We start from the raw sequence: 19,424 nt of genomic DNA, 5'->3' as shown, positions 1-19,424 counted from the left end.
ACCTTTCATAGCACATAACATGTGCCATGAAAAACACAAAAAACACATAAAACCAAAAGTCCCGATTATTCGTTATAATCTGTGGAGTGAGTTGGATGATCAGATCATAGAAAACAAGGGGGTGGGTGGGAAATAAGATAATTAACAGAAAAAAGCAGTGACAGAATACCAGGAAAAAATAGAAAGTCCAACCATTATTCAAATTTCACATGTAAGCTGACAGAAAGTAAAACCCTACAGAGATGTCTGTGTATGTTTTATTGCCTTATTTCCCTCTCTCTCACCCTACTGAAACCACTTGCCTACCTATTCTAAGACACGCTAGGAGCTTTGCTTTGTATGTTAGAACACTTTTTAAAGCTTAGGAAGACATTTAAAGATAGAAAAGGCAAACAATACCAGCCACAATGACAAAAACATAAACAAGAAATGTCCTTCTCTTGCAATAGTAATTCTTCACAAAATTTAATTGCCACTGCATTTTAACTGCGGAGTTTAATGCTCCTCTCTCACCCGCTGTCAACCATCAGACATCCCAGGACAGTGCCAAGAGCAGTCCGAAATAGCAGGCTCTGCCATTCCTGTGCCCAGGTACAAATGCGACAGTTCAGAGGGCTGGTCTGCACCTGGCCACCAAGCATGAGGCAGATAGGTGAAACCTGCCTCCCCAGCCACTTCCCGGGTTTCCATACAGCAGGTGCGCAGCAGCACAGGTGGGACCCCTTGGGACCCCTGCCACCACCTCAGCCTGCTGTGCAGTACCTGCCAAAACCAGCAAACAGCCACAAAGTTGTGGAGTTGGGGTAGGCTAATATACTTGTCGATTTTGATTGGGAACGTACAATTCTACCGCATCTAAGGGAGAAAAAAGCACTGGAATTCACAGCAAGAATAAGAAAATGTTATCGAGGTAGGTAATCACATGCAACCAAACTGACAGATCTCATTTTTACAATATTTATGATATACCAAATAGGTTTCCCTGCAAGTTTTAGATAAGTTGCACACAGCTAATGGGAAAATCATTATTAAATGAGTGCACATCTACACTCGGCTTTTACTCAAGTATTTCTTAGGATAGGAAAACCAGATATCATCACCAACAGTGACCAAACCTATATTTTTGCTATTTTCATTATTATTCTATTTTTAGTAGGATAACCACTTCTCGAGACAATTTCCTCCAACTGCTGGTGAAAGTCAAGACGTCTGCCTTTGAAAATATTTTTGCCTATGAACAGAGCAGCCTCACCTGCAGACTGGGCTCCGCTGGCAGCAAGCTGGGTGAGCTGCTCCTCCTCTCCTCCCCTGCTGCTCTCCTCCTCAGCCGATTGGGAACTGCACCCACGAGGTGATCAAAACACAGTTATCCCACACCGTGTCCCACCACCACACTGCAAGACGGAGTGGCAGCTAGGTCACGCTGGGCCAGAGACGAGGAGCAGCCACGGGCAAGCCACGCGGCCAGACTTACCACAGGGGCCTTCCCGCTGCGGCACACAGCCAACACAGACACCTCGCCACTGCCTTTCCCGTCTTATACCAAGGCACAAGAAGTAAAGATGTGGACTTTATAATTATTAGTTTTGTGCCTTCTAATGCCAAAGTTTTGTTAGTACACATTAGAATGTCTTTTTTTCCTTAACTTTAGATGCAGAAAAAACAAAACATGATGAGTAATCAAGCATGCAACTGAGCAGAGACAAGTGCAAGGCCAAACCGTTCAAGAAAAAGGGAGAGAAAAATGTTGACAGAAAAATATTTTTTAAAATATTGTAAAATAACTTCAAAGAACACAGTTCTTTGTATTCTATTTTATAAGACATTTAACTTGATAGTCCCGTAGCAGCACAAATCTTATGCGGCACAGCTCTGCAATGCCCTGCACTTACAGCCATGCCTAACTCCTGAGCAATTCTGTAAAAAGTATCATCCTGTCATCAGCCTGTAATTCCCCTGAAATTAATGAACCCTAGAACAGAGTAGGTATTACTCCCAACCCACAAGAGATGTTCCTTATCTTGAATCTGGAACAGCTAGCTCTGCAGAGCCCTTAGAGCCACAGAAAAACTGAGTCTAATCCTAACTAGTATTAAACATGCTCAACGACTCAAAAGAAGGCCACGATGTGTAGGAGATTCCAGAGTCAGATGTCATGAGATTTAAATTAAATTACTTTGAACACACATACAGACGTATGTTAAGTATGTGTTTGAAGGTTTCAGGGACCAATTCTACACCAGTGAACAGTTGCTCTTTTCTTCTCAGGGAGTCAAAACAGGTTCCAAAATCTATTTTTCAGGTTATTAAATAGTAAGTCCCTGGAGGATTTCATACAAGGCAGCGATAAACTCGTCAGCTGTAAATAAGATGTCAAAATATATTAATACTCAACCAGCAGAAACTCCTCTCAACCTTCACTGATGTATTTTAGCAATCAAAAATATGCATAACGTTCACAGACAGTATAAATCAGGTTTGAAAATAATTAACTAGAATTTGCAAAGTTTACACTGCCTGATTTCCCTCTAGAAGATTAACTTAATGTATGTGGACATCAGTCAATGAAACACTTCCAAAGACTGTGGAAAGCAAAAGTATAAGCTGCCATGGCTGTACAAGACAGCAACAGGCAGCATCAGAGAAACTGCAGTTTCACAAAAATTAATGTTAATGCCGTATCATGCCATACCATAATAATATGGTTAATAACAAATAAGTATGAAAATACATCACAACACTGCTCTTTCATAATGTATTTTGGAAGTAAAACCTTCTTTCAAAAATCTTCAAATTGTTTGTTGTGGTCTCCTATGGATTTTAAGTTAGACTCTAAGACCTTTATCAGGTAGCAAAAATGTACTAGTTTATTCAAATAATATGGCAGTGAATGATTTATGTCAATTAGAACAAAAATAGCATATTTTTAAGGCCTTCAGCAGAGCTCTGGGTACAGTGTATTGTGCAAAATAGTAAGACAAGAATTTTAATGACTGTAAGGCAAGATAGGAACTGGCTAATGAGAAATAGTTTATGCTGAAAGGGGTGTTACTGCACAGGAAGTAGGTTGCAAGTGAAGCTCCAAGGACAATCCTGTTAAATATTTTCAGTAATGACTGCCACATATAGTAGGAAAATGCCAATAAAATCTGCTGATGACACAGCACAAAAGAAGGGTCAAAATCTCTCAGGGAAAAAAGCTACCTTGAAAACTAAGATGCTAGAAATTGGAGGAAATGTATAGCCAATCGCTATCAGCTGTAAAGAACAGAATAGGAAAAAATGATACCAACTGATCACACAACAATAAAATAGTCATATAAAGCCATTTTATTGGCATAGGATAGGAATAATGACTCAATGGAGGTATCCTGTACAACTCCAGGCAATAATATTCAGCATACGTGAATGCAAACTGTAGCAAGTACAGTGAAAGGCTGCTAGGATGATTTCTGGAACAGTAATGCTTGCACAAGAGTAAATACATGCAAAGTTATCACAGTGACACTGTAAATTAGAAAAGTTAACTAAGCATCAGAGGAATGTGACTCTTGAACAGCCTGTTAATAGAGATAATGAGGAAGAAACAAACAACTAATTTTCAGATTAAATCTGACATATTAATGGAAAAGATTATACAATCTGATTGCTTGTGACACGATGGGACTAGACTCCCATGATCCAAGCAAGCTCGTCCATTTCTCTATTCCCATTAAAAAACAAACAAACAAAAAACAAAGCCCCAAACAAAACAAAAAACCAAACCCAAACTTAAAGCACTTTAACAAAGAGAGATTCTTTTCTAGTTTATATTTTTTTAAATTAAATATATTTTATACATATGACTCAATGACTTCATGTACATATTTACCTGTAGGAGACAAAAATGATTCTTTGGAGACGACAAAGAATAATAATAATAATATATTAATTTTGGGGGTTTTTTTTAATAAAATGGCACAATAAAAAGCATTTTAAACTTTTAACAGGACACATTTGCTGCAGAAAGCAAATGCACATCTATGCATGCATGTTCTCAGCTTCAATCACACCATTTAACAGGAGAAGGAGATTACAGAAGGTCTAATGAGGGAGGAGGAAAAAATGGGTGATCCCCAGGGCGTGGGCAGTGATTGAAATGTGCAATTGTGTTTTAAACATAATTAGCTCCCTAATTGCATAGCCAAGTTTAATTAATGCAATTACATGAGTAATTAATTACTATTCATTTTAAGAGTACTGTTTTCAATGTTTTGTTCTCTCATTTTAAGAATTAGACCGATCTCAGTATGTAATAACTTTGAAAAGTTTCCATCTATATGCATTGAAAAGGCAAGAGAAGAACGAACACCTTTTTGTACCTCATTAACAGTCAAGGTTACATCAATTGCAATTGGTATCTCTCAAAAATCAGATGGATTATTTCTAGCTTGTAGGCATGAAAAGTTATGGGTCTCCATTCTTGTTTCTGTGCTTTTGGGCTTCAGTCTTACCCAGCCCAAGAGATTCAGAGAGCCCAAGAAATTAGCTTGTGTTAGAAAGGAGCCTTGGGATCACGTTACCATGTTATGTTTTTTATCTACTACATTTCCATATACAGTGTTTCCCTTAGCAACCAACATGCTCCGAACAACTTGTGATTTTGAATTTTATTCTGCCATTCCTTTCTAATCTACTTTCTCCCTATGAAAGGTCTACAATCAACTCCAATTGTGCCCTGTTAATCTCATGAGTAATTCCATTTAGTGTACTGAATAAAATTCTTTAATTCTCTAAATTAAATGAGTTTTGGGAATAAACTCCAAACAAATCTCCCATATATTTTCATTTTTCATAATTTCATGCTTTCATTCACCCTACATTACACGGTGTAGATTTGATGCTTTTATGGCCATCAAGTAGCTCACTGGAGTACAGCTATGACCAAGAGAGAGTGAACAGCACATTTTTCTTTTTCAGCATACTACTGACAACAGCATTGCATTTGGTTTTAAGCCCACACACTCATAAATTTTACTGAACTATACAACGAATTGGCTTTTTCTCTCATCCTAACTCCAGCGCATCCAGATATTTTTGGCAGATTCATTAATCAGAGAGGTTGGTTTTCCTACCTTTCACTATGCTATGGAAGCTGCCAAATCAACAATTTAGAGGTTTTACTCCTTAGAGAGCATGTTCAAGGAAACATTGCTTTTAAGATCTTCCCAGTGTTAAACAAAAACTGCTGCAGGAACTTGCACACATCTTCTAGGAATGACATACTAAATCTTTCTGTCCTGGTAGTTATCAGATAGTAAGTACTTCTTTTTCTAATCCTAAGCAGTTTGGTTTGATAGTGTTGTGTTTGGTTTTTTTAAAAAAAAATCTCATATTCTCTGGTCTGACAGGTATTACAGTCTGTAAACCAGTCACAGGTCTGCTCTCACTGTAAGGGTCTTTCTGGTGAAGCCATCATCTTTCAAAGGAGGCAACAGTCCGATTGCTCATATTGTTGGGGAAGAAAATGCCCTCCAAGACAGGAACAGCAAATAATATTTCAGCAGAGAAAGTTACTCCTTAAAATTGTAAGTAAGTTTAGCAGAATAGTTTTCTTCCTCACAAGACAGGAAGAAAAAGGGACGCTTCTCACAAGCCATCTGTAACTTACCAGCCATGGCATTAAGAGTAAGAAGCCTGATGCTTTCACCAATGTCCCTGTCATGATCTGACATGCTGACATACATAAAAGATAAAACACTTGTCACTATTGCCATGGAACATTTTATCAGACTCCCTGCACATTTTAGGTCTTTAGATAACTGCAGCTGAGACAATTTGAGGTCAGAAAAATAGATAGAAACTTGAAGTAAAAGAATCCACTACTTTTGCATTAAGTCAACTTATCAAATGAAGCTCAAGAGGTAAGGAGAGAGTGACTTTTCAAAGCATGTGTTACAAGCACGACCCGCTTCAAGCACTTTCCCATAAATATCAGCTGGAAATGAATTAAAAGTTCCTGAAAGTCTGTTCTTATTCTAATACAGCAGCTTCTATAGCATATCTGCTGTAATATTAGAGACACTTAAATACTGTGCAATAAGTTCAGCTGAGACTCACTTCACAGGATTTATTTAGCTGTGAACATCTGCTGATGGTCTGTTTCTTTATCCATGGGGGAAAAAAAAAAAGTGCAGATCAGGTATGATCAGCTGATTTAATGTCTTGCTGATGATAAAAGGCAGCAACCACATTTTAGTTTGGCCATCTACACATCCTGTTCCCTACCACATCTGACTATGTGCTCTTACCAATTCCTTTGCATAGGTTCTGGCATTTGTTAGACCCTTCATGAAGCCAATTTACTGTTCAGTGACTCAATGGCACTGAACCAGCACAACCCCCTCCTCACAAACACACACACCTCCACATTTTATTTGAAGTCTAACAAAAAAAACCCCCACCCTATCACGATACTCTTTGAAGAATAAACCCCTCACAAAGCTCTCCCCCTGCATTTACAATTGTGACTGCAGGGGAGGCAGAAAAGGCAATGGCAAGTGGGAGACTTCGTAACTGCCGTGACCTTTTTCTTACACAAGGAGAGAACTTCTACGCAGCTTTCACCTGTTCCAACATGGTCAGAAATTTGTTTCTCAAAATACAATAGCACTTCTTGCAGTACTAAGGGCATGGGCCATCAATGGACAAAAACTTGCGCTACTAATAGAGATGAGAGTAACACATTCATTGATTTTAGTATGTAAATAATAGCCTCTAATTGCAATCTAAATTAACAAGTAAGAAGAACCAAGAATAAGCCAGAAATGCAAAATCCTGCCAAGTCCCCTTCTCCACTTCTCTGATAGGACAGGAAAATTCCCAACCGTCACACTGTCTGGGGACTTGCCTCTCATGCTTTTAAGTAGACAGGAACAACAGGGCTCTCACAGTACAAGTCAGATGCCAAGGAATGTTGCAGCATAAATATCTTTACAGTCATGAAAACAAAACTTACTGTACTGGAGTTCAGAGCATGACCTGCATTTTAGAGAAATCTGAAGGATGCTACAGATATAAAGGTAACGGCAAATCCAGCTGTACATCTACCTTACATAACTGACAAACTACTAGAAATCTAGGAACGTGTGAGCTTCTAATAACTCCCTACCACGGCAGCTTAATTGCTCTTTGCAAACCTGGGAGGAAGGCTGCTCTGTGAGTTTATACAACTACTGCCAGACAACACAAAGGGAAGGAAAGGCAACTACCTGTTGGGAATGTGCAACTCCTCCAGACAGATAATGAAGATAACCTCAGCATAAACCAACCTACTCTTTGCAGAGCATAATGTTAGAGAAAGGAAATTTCATATAACGTATGAAATGATTTTCTTTGAGTAGGAAACATCTTTCAAATATATATTTGAAAACTTTCATGTATTTGATGGTTTTATTTCTCTCTCAGGTTTGTGTGATAGAAGTCTTAAGTCCTCACAACTTTGTTAGTTTTTTTTTTATAAAATAGTCATAACTTACAACACATTTGGTTCACTACTGAGTGCAGCACAGATTACAATACAGATAAGCCACGAGTCACTTGCCTCTGCTTTCAAATATAATGAAATAAAGACTTAGTTGAAATTATCACAGAGAAAATTCTCACATGCTTTGTCTTTTCTGATCCAAAAGCTAAAAAAAGACAGTAATTCTTATTACACACTGATAGACCATAGTATAGTATAAAACTTCCTTTCAGCAATTACATCTTTTCATTATCTGTGACTGCTTCTCTCTTCACTGACTGAAGCTGAGCAACTGTACCTCTTAAGTTTTCAGAAACCAGGTGAAGAATAGATGACCTAAAGTAAGGAACAAGCGGAACTTAAGAAATAAAAAATACCTTTCAGAAACTCAAGGCTTAAATTTTCTACCATTTAAAAAGGGCAGCACACTCCCCCCTCGAAACCTGTTTTCTTAAAATAGGAACTCAAGAACAGAGGGTCCCACACTACCAATTGCTTGTGAAACAGTCACAACACTAAAAAACTTTTGAGTCTATCAACTGGCAGAGCAATCACCATAATTCAGTAAAACTGCTCTGAAGAGTTTTCTCCCCTGCTCTATGAAGGGGATGATGTAAACTATAAGAAAGTATGGACTTAACAGTCAGCATGCTGCTATCTATTAAAAAATAACGAAGACATACTGCCTATCGTACTATCATCCACAACAGCAGTAAGCAGGGATCATACACCTTCATAATCTATACATGATGTTGAACTAGTACATCATCAGCACCAAAAACATCTCAAACAAGTTTTACAGGAAGATCAGAAATTGTTTCCTGATTATTGCACGTTGGCGTTTTCCTTCTACATATGAGTGATAGTGGTACAGTGTCTCTCAGCCAGTGCATGGGAAATGGAGGATATCCTTCGTTGGGAATAAGGCCAGCATGTTACTTTTCAGTTTGAAAGTGTTTAGGTTAAAAATAGGAAGCTCACATTTCTGCTTGTGAAGATAAACAACTTTTTTCCTATGCTTGTAAATACTGAGACATAGGTAATATATCATTCACCAGGCATTCTTTTTATATCGTTTGCACAATTTTCTGTGTAAAGGATTAGACTGTTCTGGATGGAACACACAGTTCTAAAAGACTGATATACCAAAACTCAGAATTAGCTTAAAGGCCAAAGATGCACTCAAGTGTCTTTTTATTAATGGAAAGTTTTTTCTTTTAAACTTGGCAGCCCCAAAGCACAACTGTAATATGCTACTTCATAACAACCCTGCTTTCCAGTCATTTCACAGTTCTCAAAATGAGCAAGCTATGGTTAAAGACCAACATTTCCCATTCTATGTCATGACTACTATATTTCTATTTTACAACATTTTTTTCCCAGGGAATGAAACATTTTTCTACACTATATATTGTTTCAGGATAGAAAAAAAATCTCTTAGCACAATTGAGTTTCATGGCTGCTTTCCACTTTATCTAAAACTTCTTAGGTAAGGGCTGTATTGAAGGAGATTAACAACAGTCTCCTAAAAAATACAGCCTCATCATATGAACTTCAAGACAACAGTTGAGGCAGCAGTAATCCAGAATGACCTAATACTGCCAATCAAAAGACATGAAAACGTCCTAAAAGAAATCAAAATCTCACACTCTAGTCCTAATCCATTCTATTAATGTCAAAACGCCAGCCACAAATATACAAAGAACTGCATCATTTGCATCATAGCTTTTGCCATGCAGAAGCCAGAAATCAGTTCAGAATATCTTTCTGTAACTCTTCACAGCACCCATAAACCATTTAAATGACAGCTAATTGGTCTTAAGGGCATGAAGTACAAGGTGTGGATAGGTGTTTCTCTCTAATTGTATCCCTACCATATAAAGACACAAGGGACAAAAAAGACAATCAGTAGACCCTAAAATAACGAAAGGATGAGAAAGTTAAGACTTAGAGTGATAAAATTGTTCTGAAAGGCTATGACCATAGAGGTAAGTGCGGAGCATGCCACACATGAGAAACCTCCCACATCTTTTAAAGTGAAAAATGACAGACTGTAAGGGTAAGATATCTGATGATCATAACCCCTTGTACAGAACTAGTGAGAGCACTCTGTCACCAGGCTGAGAGAAAATACTAATTCAGATAAATACTATTTCAGATAAATGCTTTTTCTGTCTGTGACTGAACTGAACACAACTCTTTGGTCAATTCAGTCACAAGTAGGTTTAGAAACAGCTAACCTGCAAGCCTACAATCGAACCAAAGCATGTTCATCCTTACTTTACAATCCAGAATTGTTCCAAACTAGTATCAAGAAAGAAATAAAGGGGTGAACCAAAGTATTAAAAAACTGCCTTTACTCATATCTCCTTCAGTACAAGTTCGTAGATTTTGGTGCCTTAATCTGTGATTATGTTATTTGAGGATTAACTACTAAGGAAAAACTAGCTTTTTCTACAGTTTTTCTAAAACTTTCTTTTCTAAATCTAAGGAAAAAACATGGGTTTTTTTTAAGAATGAGCATTTTTGAGGCATATTCAAAACAAAAAGATGGTGATAAATAGTAATTAAACCAGGCAAGTAGAGGACCTAAAAAAAGGATAAACGAAATAATTTAAAATAGCATGTATGAAAGGAAAGAAATACCAGGAATGGCTGCTTTAGTTGAAAAGCCACCCAATTTGAAAAGTCATAAATATTTCTAGCTATAAAGAGATCCACATATCCAAAGCAGGTATTGTATTAGAAACCAGACCCATTATAAAGATATTCTTGGAGAAACTGAATCATTGAGTAGGCAAGAAATACTTGCCCTTGAAATGTTTCCAGTTTATAACTCCAACAACCCTGAACTAGGACAGTGCTAGGATATCAAATGATTTTTCCAAAACCACCTGAAAAGAAGCCAGAGACGCTCCAGGATTTGTTTTTTCTTAAGGAGCTTAATATCTTCTCTACACCAAAAGTACATTGCTTCTAGCCTCAACAGGGAGTTTTCTGCCAAGACTGCAGGAAAGTAAAAAAAATCCAGAACACAGAATATTACACTCAATTAATTACACGCTTAATTGCTCTCTTCTTTTAACAGCCTAATGAATAGAGCAAGTTTCAGTTTCAGTATGTAGAGGTAGCCCAAAGTTTCAAGTCCAATAAAGGAGACAGGACCGATTTGAAATGTCTGTGCTAAGATCAGACATGTTCATGTAACCAGTAGTAAACACGCAGAATAAATAACACCTATGGCCCTTGCCTTCCACCCTGAGTATCCAGGAGCAAACATGTAGTGCTTCTTCTGTACAACCTGAAAAGAGAACATTATATGCCATGGAAGCTGACAGCTTCAATTAAACTTAAGAGAATCTGACACATCTTAAGATCCCAGGCCAGTGGACCACCATGTGTCAGTGGAGCTTCTTCCTCTCTTTACTTCTTTGGCCAGGACCTGGTTGCACTATTGACTCAACTTATATTTCTGAGTCAGTAGACTGAAAAGTATCCCAAGGCACACACAACTTTCATTTCAACCTTCCCGAGGCACACATCAAAGTGATAGACCAGGAAGCCAGCTGGCAAGAAGTAGGTTCCAAATGTTTGCATAAACTGCAAGTTAACTATTAAACTACTGGCAAACAGCCCAATTCCAGTCAGAGGCACTTGTCCTCATTAAAGCCCAACAAAATAAAACAAACACAAAGTCTCTGAGCTAAGCCACTCAAGATGTTACCTATGTAAAACAAACATTTCATTTTAATGGTCAGATTCAATTTGGCTTTTACTCACTCTCTGCACTATGTACCTGCATAAGGCATCTTCTTGCCATTTAAAAGCAAACCTGCCTGTCCTTTCCAATAAACCAAAAATCACCTGATCACCTTCTTTCCCCTCTACTAACAGCTTTGCACACAAAAGAAATAACTGGGGTGATTTTTTGATTTTTTTTTTTTAAGAAACACATAGTTCTCTCAGACATTCCTAGTCTCAAATGTCATACCTATCTTGTTGAAAATTCTGCAGGAAAAGCTGATGCATGCCATTTCATTTACAGACAATATTATGATACCCGTTGTCAACTCTTTTATAATCCTGAAGTTCAAGAGTCATTTTTTGGTTTTGCAATGGAAATTTAGCTTTGGCATTAACAATGGAGAGAATGGGCACATGTACACAGATAATTCAGTCAGACATGAGCTCAGTCAGACCGTACTCCAAGCTGGCCGGACATGAGCCAGCTGTAGTTCACAATTCATGTAGCTGTGTTAGCACAGCACTGTGCCCACACTAATAAAACCTGCTGAGAAGAAGGGTATATTAGGCTGGGCACAGTCCTACACTGTCTGGCCAACTTCAATCAAGGACAGAGGATGCTGAGTCTGTCTGCACACATCCACGCACATATGCACTCCTGCTCTCTAAGACTCTGACTTCTGTGCATGTCTTCTCCTGAAGATTTTTTTCTCAGGTTGTAAACTAGAGGGCTAGTGCACAGCACCATACATTTGAGATTTTAAGTATCCTCCTTGACCATAGCCATGGTTAATTCCTTGTAGCTGTTCCAGTGAAGACTTAAAAAAAAAAAAAAAGAGAGAATAATTACTAGCACTACAGGGCATTGAGGGTCTAGGGCAATCGAATGGATTCTATTTACACAAAAGTACTTCCAAGAACTCTGAAACACAACTGTCCTTTATAGTAGTAGTATTTCCCCCAGGCATTTATTCTGTTGTGGAATTCAAGAATTATAACTCAGTTCTTGTCAACATCTCAAAAACAGAGGACGCATTTTAAGTAGTATTCACATCTATCTCAAAGTAAACAAACAAATAGAAAATTAAGCTATTCATTGGAAAAACAGTGAATCCTAGTTCTTAGAAAAAGCCAGAAAATGAGACTATGAAAAGAGATCAGGTAATACAGCAAATCACTAGTTCTTTAAAGTTTTGCTCCAAAGACGCATGCAACTAAACTCATCTTCGCCTGTGCAAGGAATTACTGTGTTCCAAGGATGGAAAAAACCCATGTCTTACTAATCTACTGACACAGAAACCAAAGGACAGGTGTGCATCTCTGAGATCAAATAACTAGCCCAAAAGATCAAGGAATAAAACTGTAACATTAACACATTAATAACATTGCGTTTTCCTTAATAACAAATGCCCTGGAGCAGCTTAAGGCTGACACAACTTCTCCATTTTATATTTTCTTCATTTAAAAAGGAGATTAAAAAAAAACAAAACAGCCAACCAAAACAGATTTAGTGAGCTACATACTTGATTTTTAGGAAACGCAGTAAGAAACCATTCAATTATACAAAGCTATCTGTGCCAGCCCCTTCAGTCTTGCCCGTGAAAAGGCACAGGATAAAAAAAGCCACTTACTAGAGCATGAGACTTCTCTGTCTGTTTCAGAGTAACTTCTTCTCACCTATCCACTTCTACCTTTAACTTTTCTATTGTCTAAAATAAGCAATCCATGTTTTGAAATGAACTATTGATTGCTGACTAAAAAAAAAAAAAGTCATGCCAGTATTTAAGATATGTATCTTCAGCAGCCTTCAAACTCAAAGCCATTGATGTGAACAGGAGAAGTTTAGCTTATTCAAAAAGCAAATTTAATAATTTTCTTATACACAACAGTATTTCAAAAATAGAACTCATATCTGCATTTATGCTTCAACATTCATCATTTGGGTCCATTTGTATACTCATGTGTCACTGTGAATGTAAAACCCATAAAAAGGTATGATCCAAACAAGTTCAGGCAGAATCAGGTACCAACAATCAGAGAACGGTGACAAAGGAAGATGGTTTAAGAAAAGATTTGTGTTAATTTTCATTAGAATAGCCTGCATGCTACAAAATTACTAGATAGTATTAGTCAATATTTAGGTTTGCAATAGTGTCTGTTAAGTGATCCGAAATCTAATATGGAGCGTTTATCTCTTAGCTAAAAATTACTTATCTGACTTCAGAAACATAAATTCAGTATTCACAAAGGATTCTACGAGAATGAGATTTTTGAGAGAGTAAAAAAATAAGTATTTTTCATTTTGGTTTACAATATATGCAAGAATACTCAAAATACTACTGGCTACAACAAGTTCTAACAAACATTCATTGCTGGTGACAATCAAGACAATGAAATAATTTTTTGGCTAAGTGGCAATGTTGGATATGCACCTATAAAGTACTATAGCTGTAAAGTTCATGTATTGCACACCTGCATGAAAAAAATCTCAGTGCACAATTTTCAGAGAGAAGCTGAACCTTACCCTTAGTGACAGTAGGAATGCTTTTTCCATCTGAATTACTTAAACTGAGTAACTAGTCCATTCAAGTTTGAAAAACTCATCAGACTTTGAAAATCTGGGAGTTTGTCTTACCCAATCCATTAATTAAAAAAGACGACAGACTAAAAAATGCTTGGAGAGCTATTCTTTAAACCTTAAACAGAACAACGTAAACAGAAACAGTGTTCAGCTTCTAACTACAGCTAATACTTTGTCTTAAATACAAAAATATTTGTTGTCCCCCTGCCCTTTGTTATCCAAGGTATGGAACAGCTCCAGCTAACAAAATATAAGTTGGTTAGAGCTGAATTAGAGAAACAGATAATTTACATCCAAAGAACAACCCAACACAAATGACACACAAAGAACTCATGTATAAAATTTTACCTTTCTTTAAATGCAAAAATCTATTAATACAAGTAAACATAACCAGACTACAGAATTGTTCAGAGGGGTATACTGTTGTGTTTAGACATGTACATACAACAGGTATATAGTGTCTATGCCACAAAGAAAAATCATCTAGTTCCAACCCCCCTGCTATGGGCAGGGACCCCTTCCACTAGACCAGGTTGCTCAAAGCCCCATCCAACCTGGCCTTGAACACTTCTAGGGATGGGGCATCCACAGACTCTCTGTGCAACCTGTTCCAGCGCCTCACCACCCTCACAGTAAAGAACTTCTTCCTTACATCTAATCTAAACCTACCTTCTCTCAGTTTAAAGCCATTACCCCTTGTCCTATCACTACATGCTCTTGTAAAAAGTCCCTCTCCAGCTTTCTTGTAGGCCCCCTTTAGGTACTGGAAGGCTGCAGTAAGGTGTCCCTGGAGCCTTCTCTTCTCCAGGCTGAACAACCCCAATTCTCTCATCCTGTCTTCATAGGAGAGGTGCTCCATCCCTCTGATCATTTTTGTGTCCCCCCTCTGGGCTTGCTCCAACAGGTCCATGTCCTTATGCTGGGGGCCCCAGACCTGAACACAATACTCCAGGTGGGGTCTCATGAGAACAGAGCAGAGGGGCAGAATCACCTACTTCAACCTGCTGACCACACTTCTGATGCAGCCCAGGATGCGACTGGCTTTCTGGGCTGCGAGTGCAACTGCTGGCTCATACTCACTTTTTTATCCACTAATGCACCCACATCCTTGTCTGCAGGGCTGCTCAATCCACTCATTGCCCAGCCTGTATTTGTGCTTGGGATTGCCCCAACCCATGTGCAGGACCTTGCACTTGGTCTTGTTGAACTTCATGAAGTTTGCACAGGCCCACCTCTCAAGCCTGTCAAGGTCCCTCTGGATGGCATCCCTTCCCTCCAGCGTGTCAACCGCACCACACAGATTGGTGTGGTCACTGTAATGCCTTAAACGTAATCAAGATCATACAGGGGCGGGGAGGGGGGCAGGCGGATGACAACGACCCAGAAATAAACTGAAGAAAATTAACTTACAATTAATTTAAAATTTATGATTTAAATGAAGACTTCTTGGCTGATTTAAAAAACAGTTAAAAAAATAGTTCAAAATTAACAACTCTTATAGTTTGTCCAGAATGTGAATGAAATGACTTAAGAAGAACTGTACATATTTTTAGAGTCTGGTCAGCTATTCTGCACGTAACATTCGCATATATATCCTACTACTTATCTCCTACCAGGCCAAAAACCCCCTAGTGAATGCACTGTAGAATCAAAAACAAGAGTGAAATGCATGTGTACCTTTCTGTACCACACCCTAACACCAGAAGGCTTGCTGTTAAGTCTCCCTAAAACCAACCTGCAGAGATATAACACAGAGCCAAGCTACAGTTAAGCCCTTCAAGCGAAGAGCTTCTCAAGTGAAAAGCTGCAATTCAAGTAGGGCACTGAGCAGAAGCTACAGCCAAGAGCCATACTTGAAGCCACACAACAACATTTCTTTGCCAGAACAGAATATTTACTGTCATGACTCTGTCACTACATATCACATTTTAAAGACAGTAATGAACTATTTCACAACAAAGCAAAATTATTATCTTGAAAGTAAGCTATATAGTCCCTATTGAAGAATTCGTTTCTGATCAGCTATCAAAAAACTACTTTTTCTGGCAAAGCTCCACTTGAATTTCCTACTGCCACCAGCCAGTTTTGGAACTGGTAGCAAAAGGCAAATTACTTGCTGTTTTTTCAGTAATTCAATGTGTTACATTAATTAATTATGGTTAGCTTGAATTTCCTTTATCGTGAGAAGTCAGAGAACGTAGACATGAATTTGCAGAAGTAATTTTCCAACATGAATACTTGAATGGCACCAAACAACTGAGTTTTAAAAGAGCAATATCAGCAACAATGTGTATTACTTACTGGTATATAATAGATATTCATTTTAGGGGCTTCATTGGCAGTCATTAGCATTCCTAAAAAGAGATTTCCACATTTAAAAATATTGGTCACAAGAAGATAACACTACTTTAAAAAAAAAAAAAGTATATACTTGAGGCAGTTAATTCATATGAAGTAGATTTGTACATAGGACTTAAAATATCTTTCCAGGAAAAGAAACAGAAAAAATGGAAAATTTGCTGGCACCCAAAAAAAAAACAAAAACCAAACAAACCACCAAAGACCATTAGCATGGCAACCTGAGTATTTGTAAGGAAAAAACTCTTCATGGGTTAGAGGAGGAGGGGTGAAATCACATTACCTGTATGTCGCTCATACAGTACATATTCTTGGCCTGCAATGGAACAGCTAATTGGGACCCATAATAAATTGTTGCATCAAATGCCAAGGAAAGAAAGGTCTGATAGCAGCACAATTAATGAAGCTTTGTTTCCTACATATTTATCCCCTTTTGTTCTTTATCTTAACTGTCCAAGCAAGCCTAAGTCCTGACAACTGTGAGCTGCCAATTTTCATGACAAATTTAAATAGTTCATCCCATAATACTGTTTACAACAAATCCAGTTAGCATTGCACTTAAAACCTACCTTGGGCATAAACTTGTATTATTAATACAAGGGGGACTGGGTTTTTGTTTTTAAACACACACCTATATTCTAAACAAAGTCATAATTCATAACATGGTTTACACCTTTCTTCATATTTCATCTTGGGAAATCAACACAACAGTAGCTTCTCAACACAAAACGAGAGACAGGATATTGTGGCTTCAAACGCAGTAATCTTAGTGATACTTGCCAACCAGGGCAAATGTAAAATTTGAAATATCTATGAATGCACCTAAGAAACACCATGAATAATGGTTGTAAATACTCTGATTATAAAAAACTACTGTAGAAATATTAAAACCCATGGAAAATCTCCAACCACCAGAAGACTTCATGTTAAGTTCAAAATGAATACTCCTCTCAATTTCCTTCTACATAAGAAAGTAAGAAGGACATTTGGCACATGCTTTTACGTTTATCTCAATTTTGTCTCTCCAGCGTAGCTGATCACTACGTAATGCAAGAGATGGAATATGGAGAAGAAAAGAGCAATCAAGTTAGATAACATTCTGATCTAAAAGTACTGTAACATATGCCACTGAAACTATGAATAATTGGGTCAATTACTACACACCCAGAGGGTGGAAATATAATTTACACCCAACTAGAGGAACGCAATTAACATGGGTGGAGTAATCCTTCCTACCTAATCCTTTTATTAAAAATGCACAATGCAGCTGGACTTAAAATGTCAGAAAAAAAGGGGGCTTGCTTTCCTGGCAAAGCAAGAAATTTGTGAAAGCTTAGTCAGCAAACTGAGGCTACAAGCCATACCCTGAAAGGTTTCCAAGCAATTTAGGGAAAAATCAAGAATTTATACTATATACATATATACACACACAATATACTATAGTATATAGATTACATGCTCCCTTAACATACCAGCATGCTCACTACTATTTCAAGAGACAAAGTATTTCTCCATTGACTGAATATGAATCACTAGAGATAAAGGACAGAAATTAATTCTGCAGGTGCTTCAAAGATGACAGTAAAGGGAAAACCTCCTCTTTGAGAGTCTTCCACCAACAATTAAAGGAGGGAAAAACAGACTTCGGAACAGTACATGGGTGTACAATACAAGGAAAATAAAAGAATAAAAAAAGGAACAACTCTGTGAAAGGAGAAGTTTATTCCACACATTTTCATTGTTTCAGCTTGTTAGTTTTAACCAGTTTTTATAGGAAGAGGGACCACACCCTAACAAACCACACAGCAGCCTAGTTTGATCACTTTAAAAGGGAAATAAATGAGAACTCTTTTTCAGAGAAGAGATTTTACTAAGACCATCTTTGGAAAGTGATTTGCAATACAGTATCATCAATTTAAAGGAATGAAAACACGAGTATGAAGTGGTAGTAAATGGGAGAAGCAGTTTTAAAAAATGCAAATTTGTAACTTAAAAAATTTCTTACAGTAATTGAAACAATTGAGGCACAGATTTCTACACACTGAAGATGCTGTTACGTTTCATTTATATTCTATGACTTAACTGAAGCTGAGTCATGGCTACTCAGCAAGTGGTAAACCTTTTTCCCCCTAACCCCACGCTGTGCATGTGTGATCACAGAAAAGAGATTCATAAGTAGTTTAAGACATCCACTAAAGTTTGTCATCAAGTAGTTTGGTCAAAGCTACACAAGGATTTGCTTCCCATGAAAGGTAATAATACTGAAGCTGGTTGGTAGAATAATTTAATTTAAAAACAAAAAACAACAGCTACAACAAAACTCCTACAAAACTACTGAAAAACAAATTTTCACATTATACTGATCCACAGTTTACCATAAATCTTAGAATCAGAGAACAGTTTGGGTTGGAAGGGACCTTTAACGGTCATCTAGTCCAATCCCCCTGCAGTGAGCAGGGACATCTTCAACTAGATCAGGTTGCTCAGAGCCCCGTCCAACCTGACCTTGAATGTTTCCAGGGATGGGGCATCCACAGCCTCTCTGGACAGCCTGTTCCAGTGCCTCACCACCCTCATTTTAAAGAATTGCTTCCCTATATCTAATTTAAATCTACCCTCTTCCAGTTTAAAACCTATGCCTCTTGTCCTATTGCTACAGACCTTGATAAAAAGTCCCTCTCCATCATTCTTACAAGCCCCCTTTATATACTAGAAGGCTGCTATAAGGCCTCCCTGGAGCCTTCTCTTCTCCAGGCTGAACAACCCCAACTCTCTCAGCCTGTCTTCAGAGGTGTTCCATCCCTCTGATCATTTTTGTGGCCCTCCTCTGGACCCACTCCAACACGTCCCTGTCCTTCCTGTGCTGAGGACCCCAGAGCTGAACGCAGGACTGCAGGTGGGGTCTCACCAGAGCGGAGCAGAGGGGCAGAATCCCCTCCCTCGACCTGCTGGCCATGCTGCTTTTGATGCAGCCCAGGATACGGTTGGCTTTCTGGGCTGCGAGCGCACATTGCCAGGTCATGTCCAGCTGGCTCATCCACCAGTACTTCCAAGGACTGCTCTCAATCCCTTCATCCCCCAGTCTGTATTGATACCGGAGGTTGCCCCAACCCATGTGCAGGACCTTGCACTTGGCCTTGTTGAACCTCACGAGGTTCACATGGGCCCAGTTCTTGGGCTTGTCCAGGTCCCTCTGGATGACATCCCATCCCTCAGGTGTGTCAACCACACCACTCA

General features: G+C 38.3%; 1 protein-coding gene across 4 annotated transcripts in view; it reads right to left on the bottom strand.

Moving 5' to 3' along the window:
• The window catches only part of NOL10 (nucleolar protein 10), a 54,461-nt gene that overhangs the window by 16,761 nt on the left and 18,276 nt on the right, over positions 1-19,424 (bottom strand). For all 4 annotated transcript variants that reach the window (XM_075049140.1, XM_075049137.1, XM_075049138.1 and 1 more), the window contains one exon: positions 16,131-16,183. In XM_075049140.1, coding sequence (XP_074905241.1) covers positions 16,131-16,183 — 53 coding nt within the window. The remainder of the gene's footprint in view (positions 1-16,130; positions 16,184-19,424) is intronic.

The sequence above is a fragment of the Buteo buteo genome, chromosome 17 (genome assembly GCF_964188355.1).
Source record: "Buteo buteo chromosome 17, bButBut1.hap1.1, whole genome shotgun sequence".
NCBI lineage: Eukaryota > Metazoa > Chordata > Aves > Accipitriformes > Accipitridae > Buteo > Buteo buteo.
This window is presented reverse-complemented; position numbering and strand designations above follow the sequence as displayed.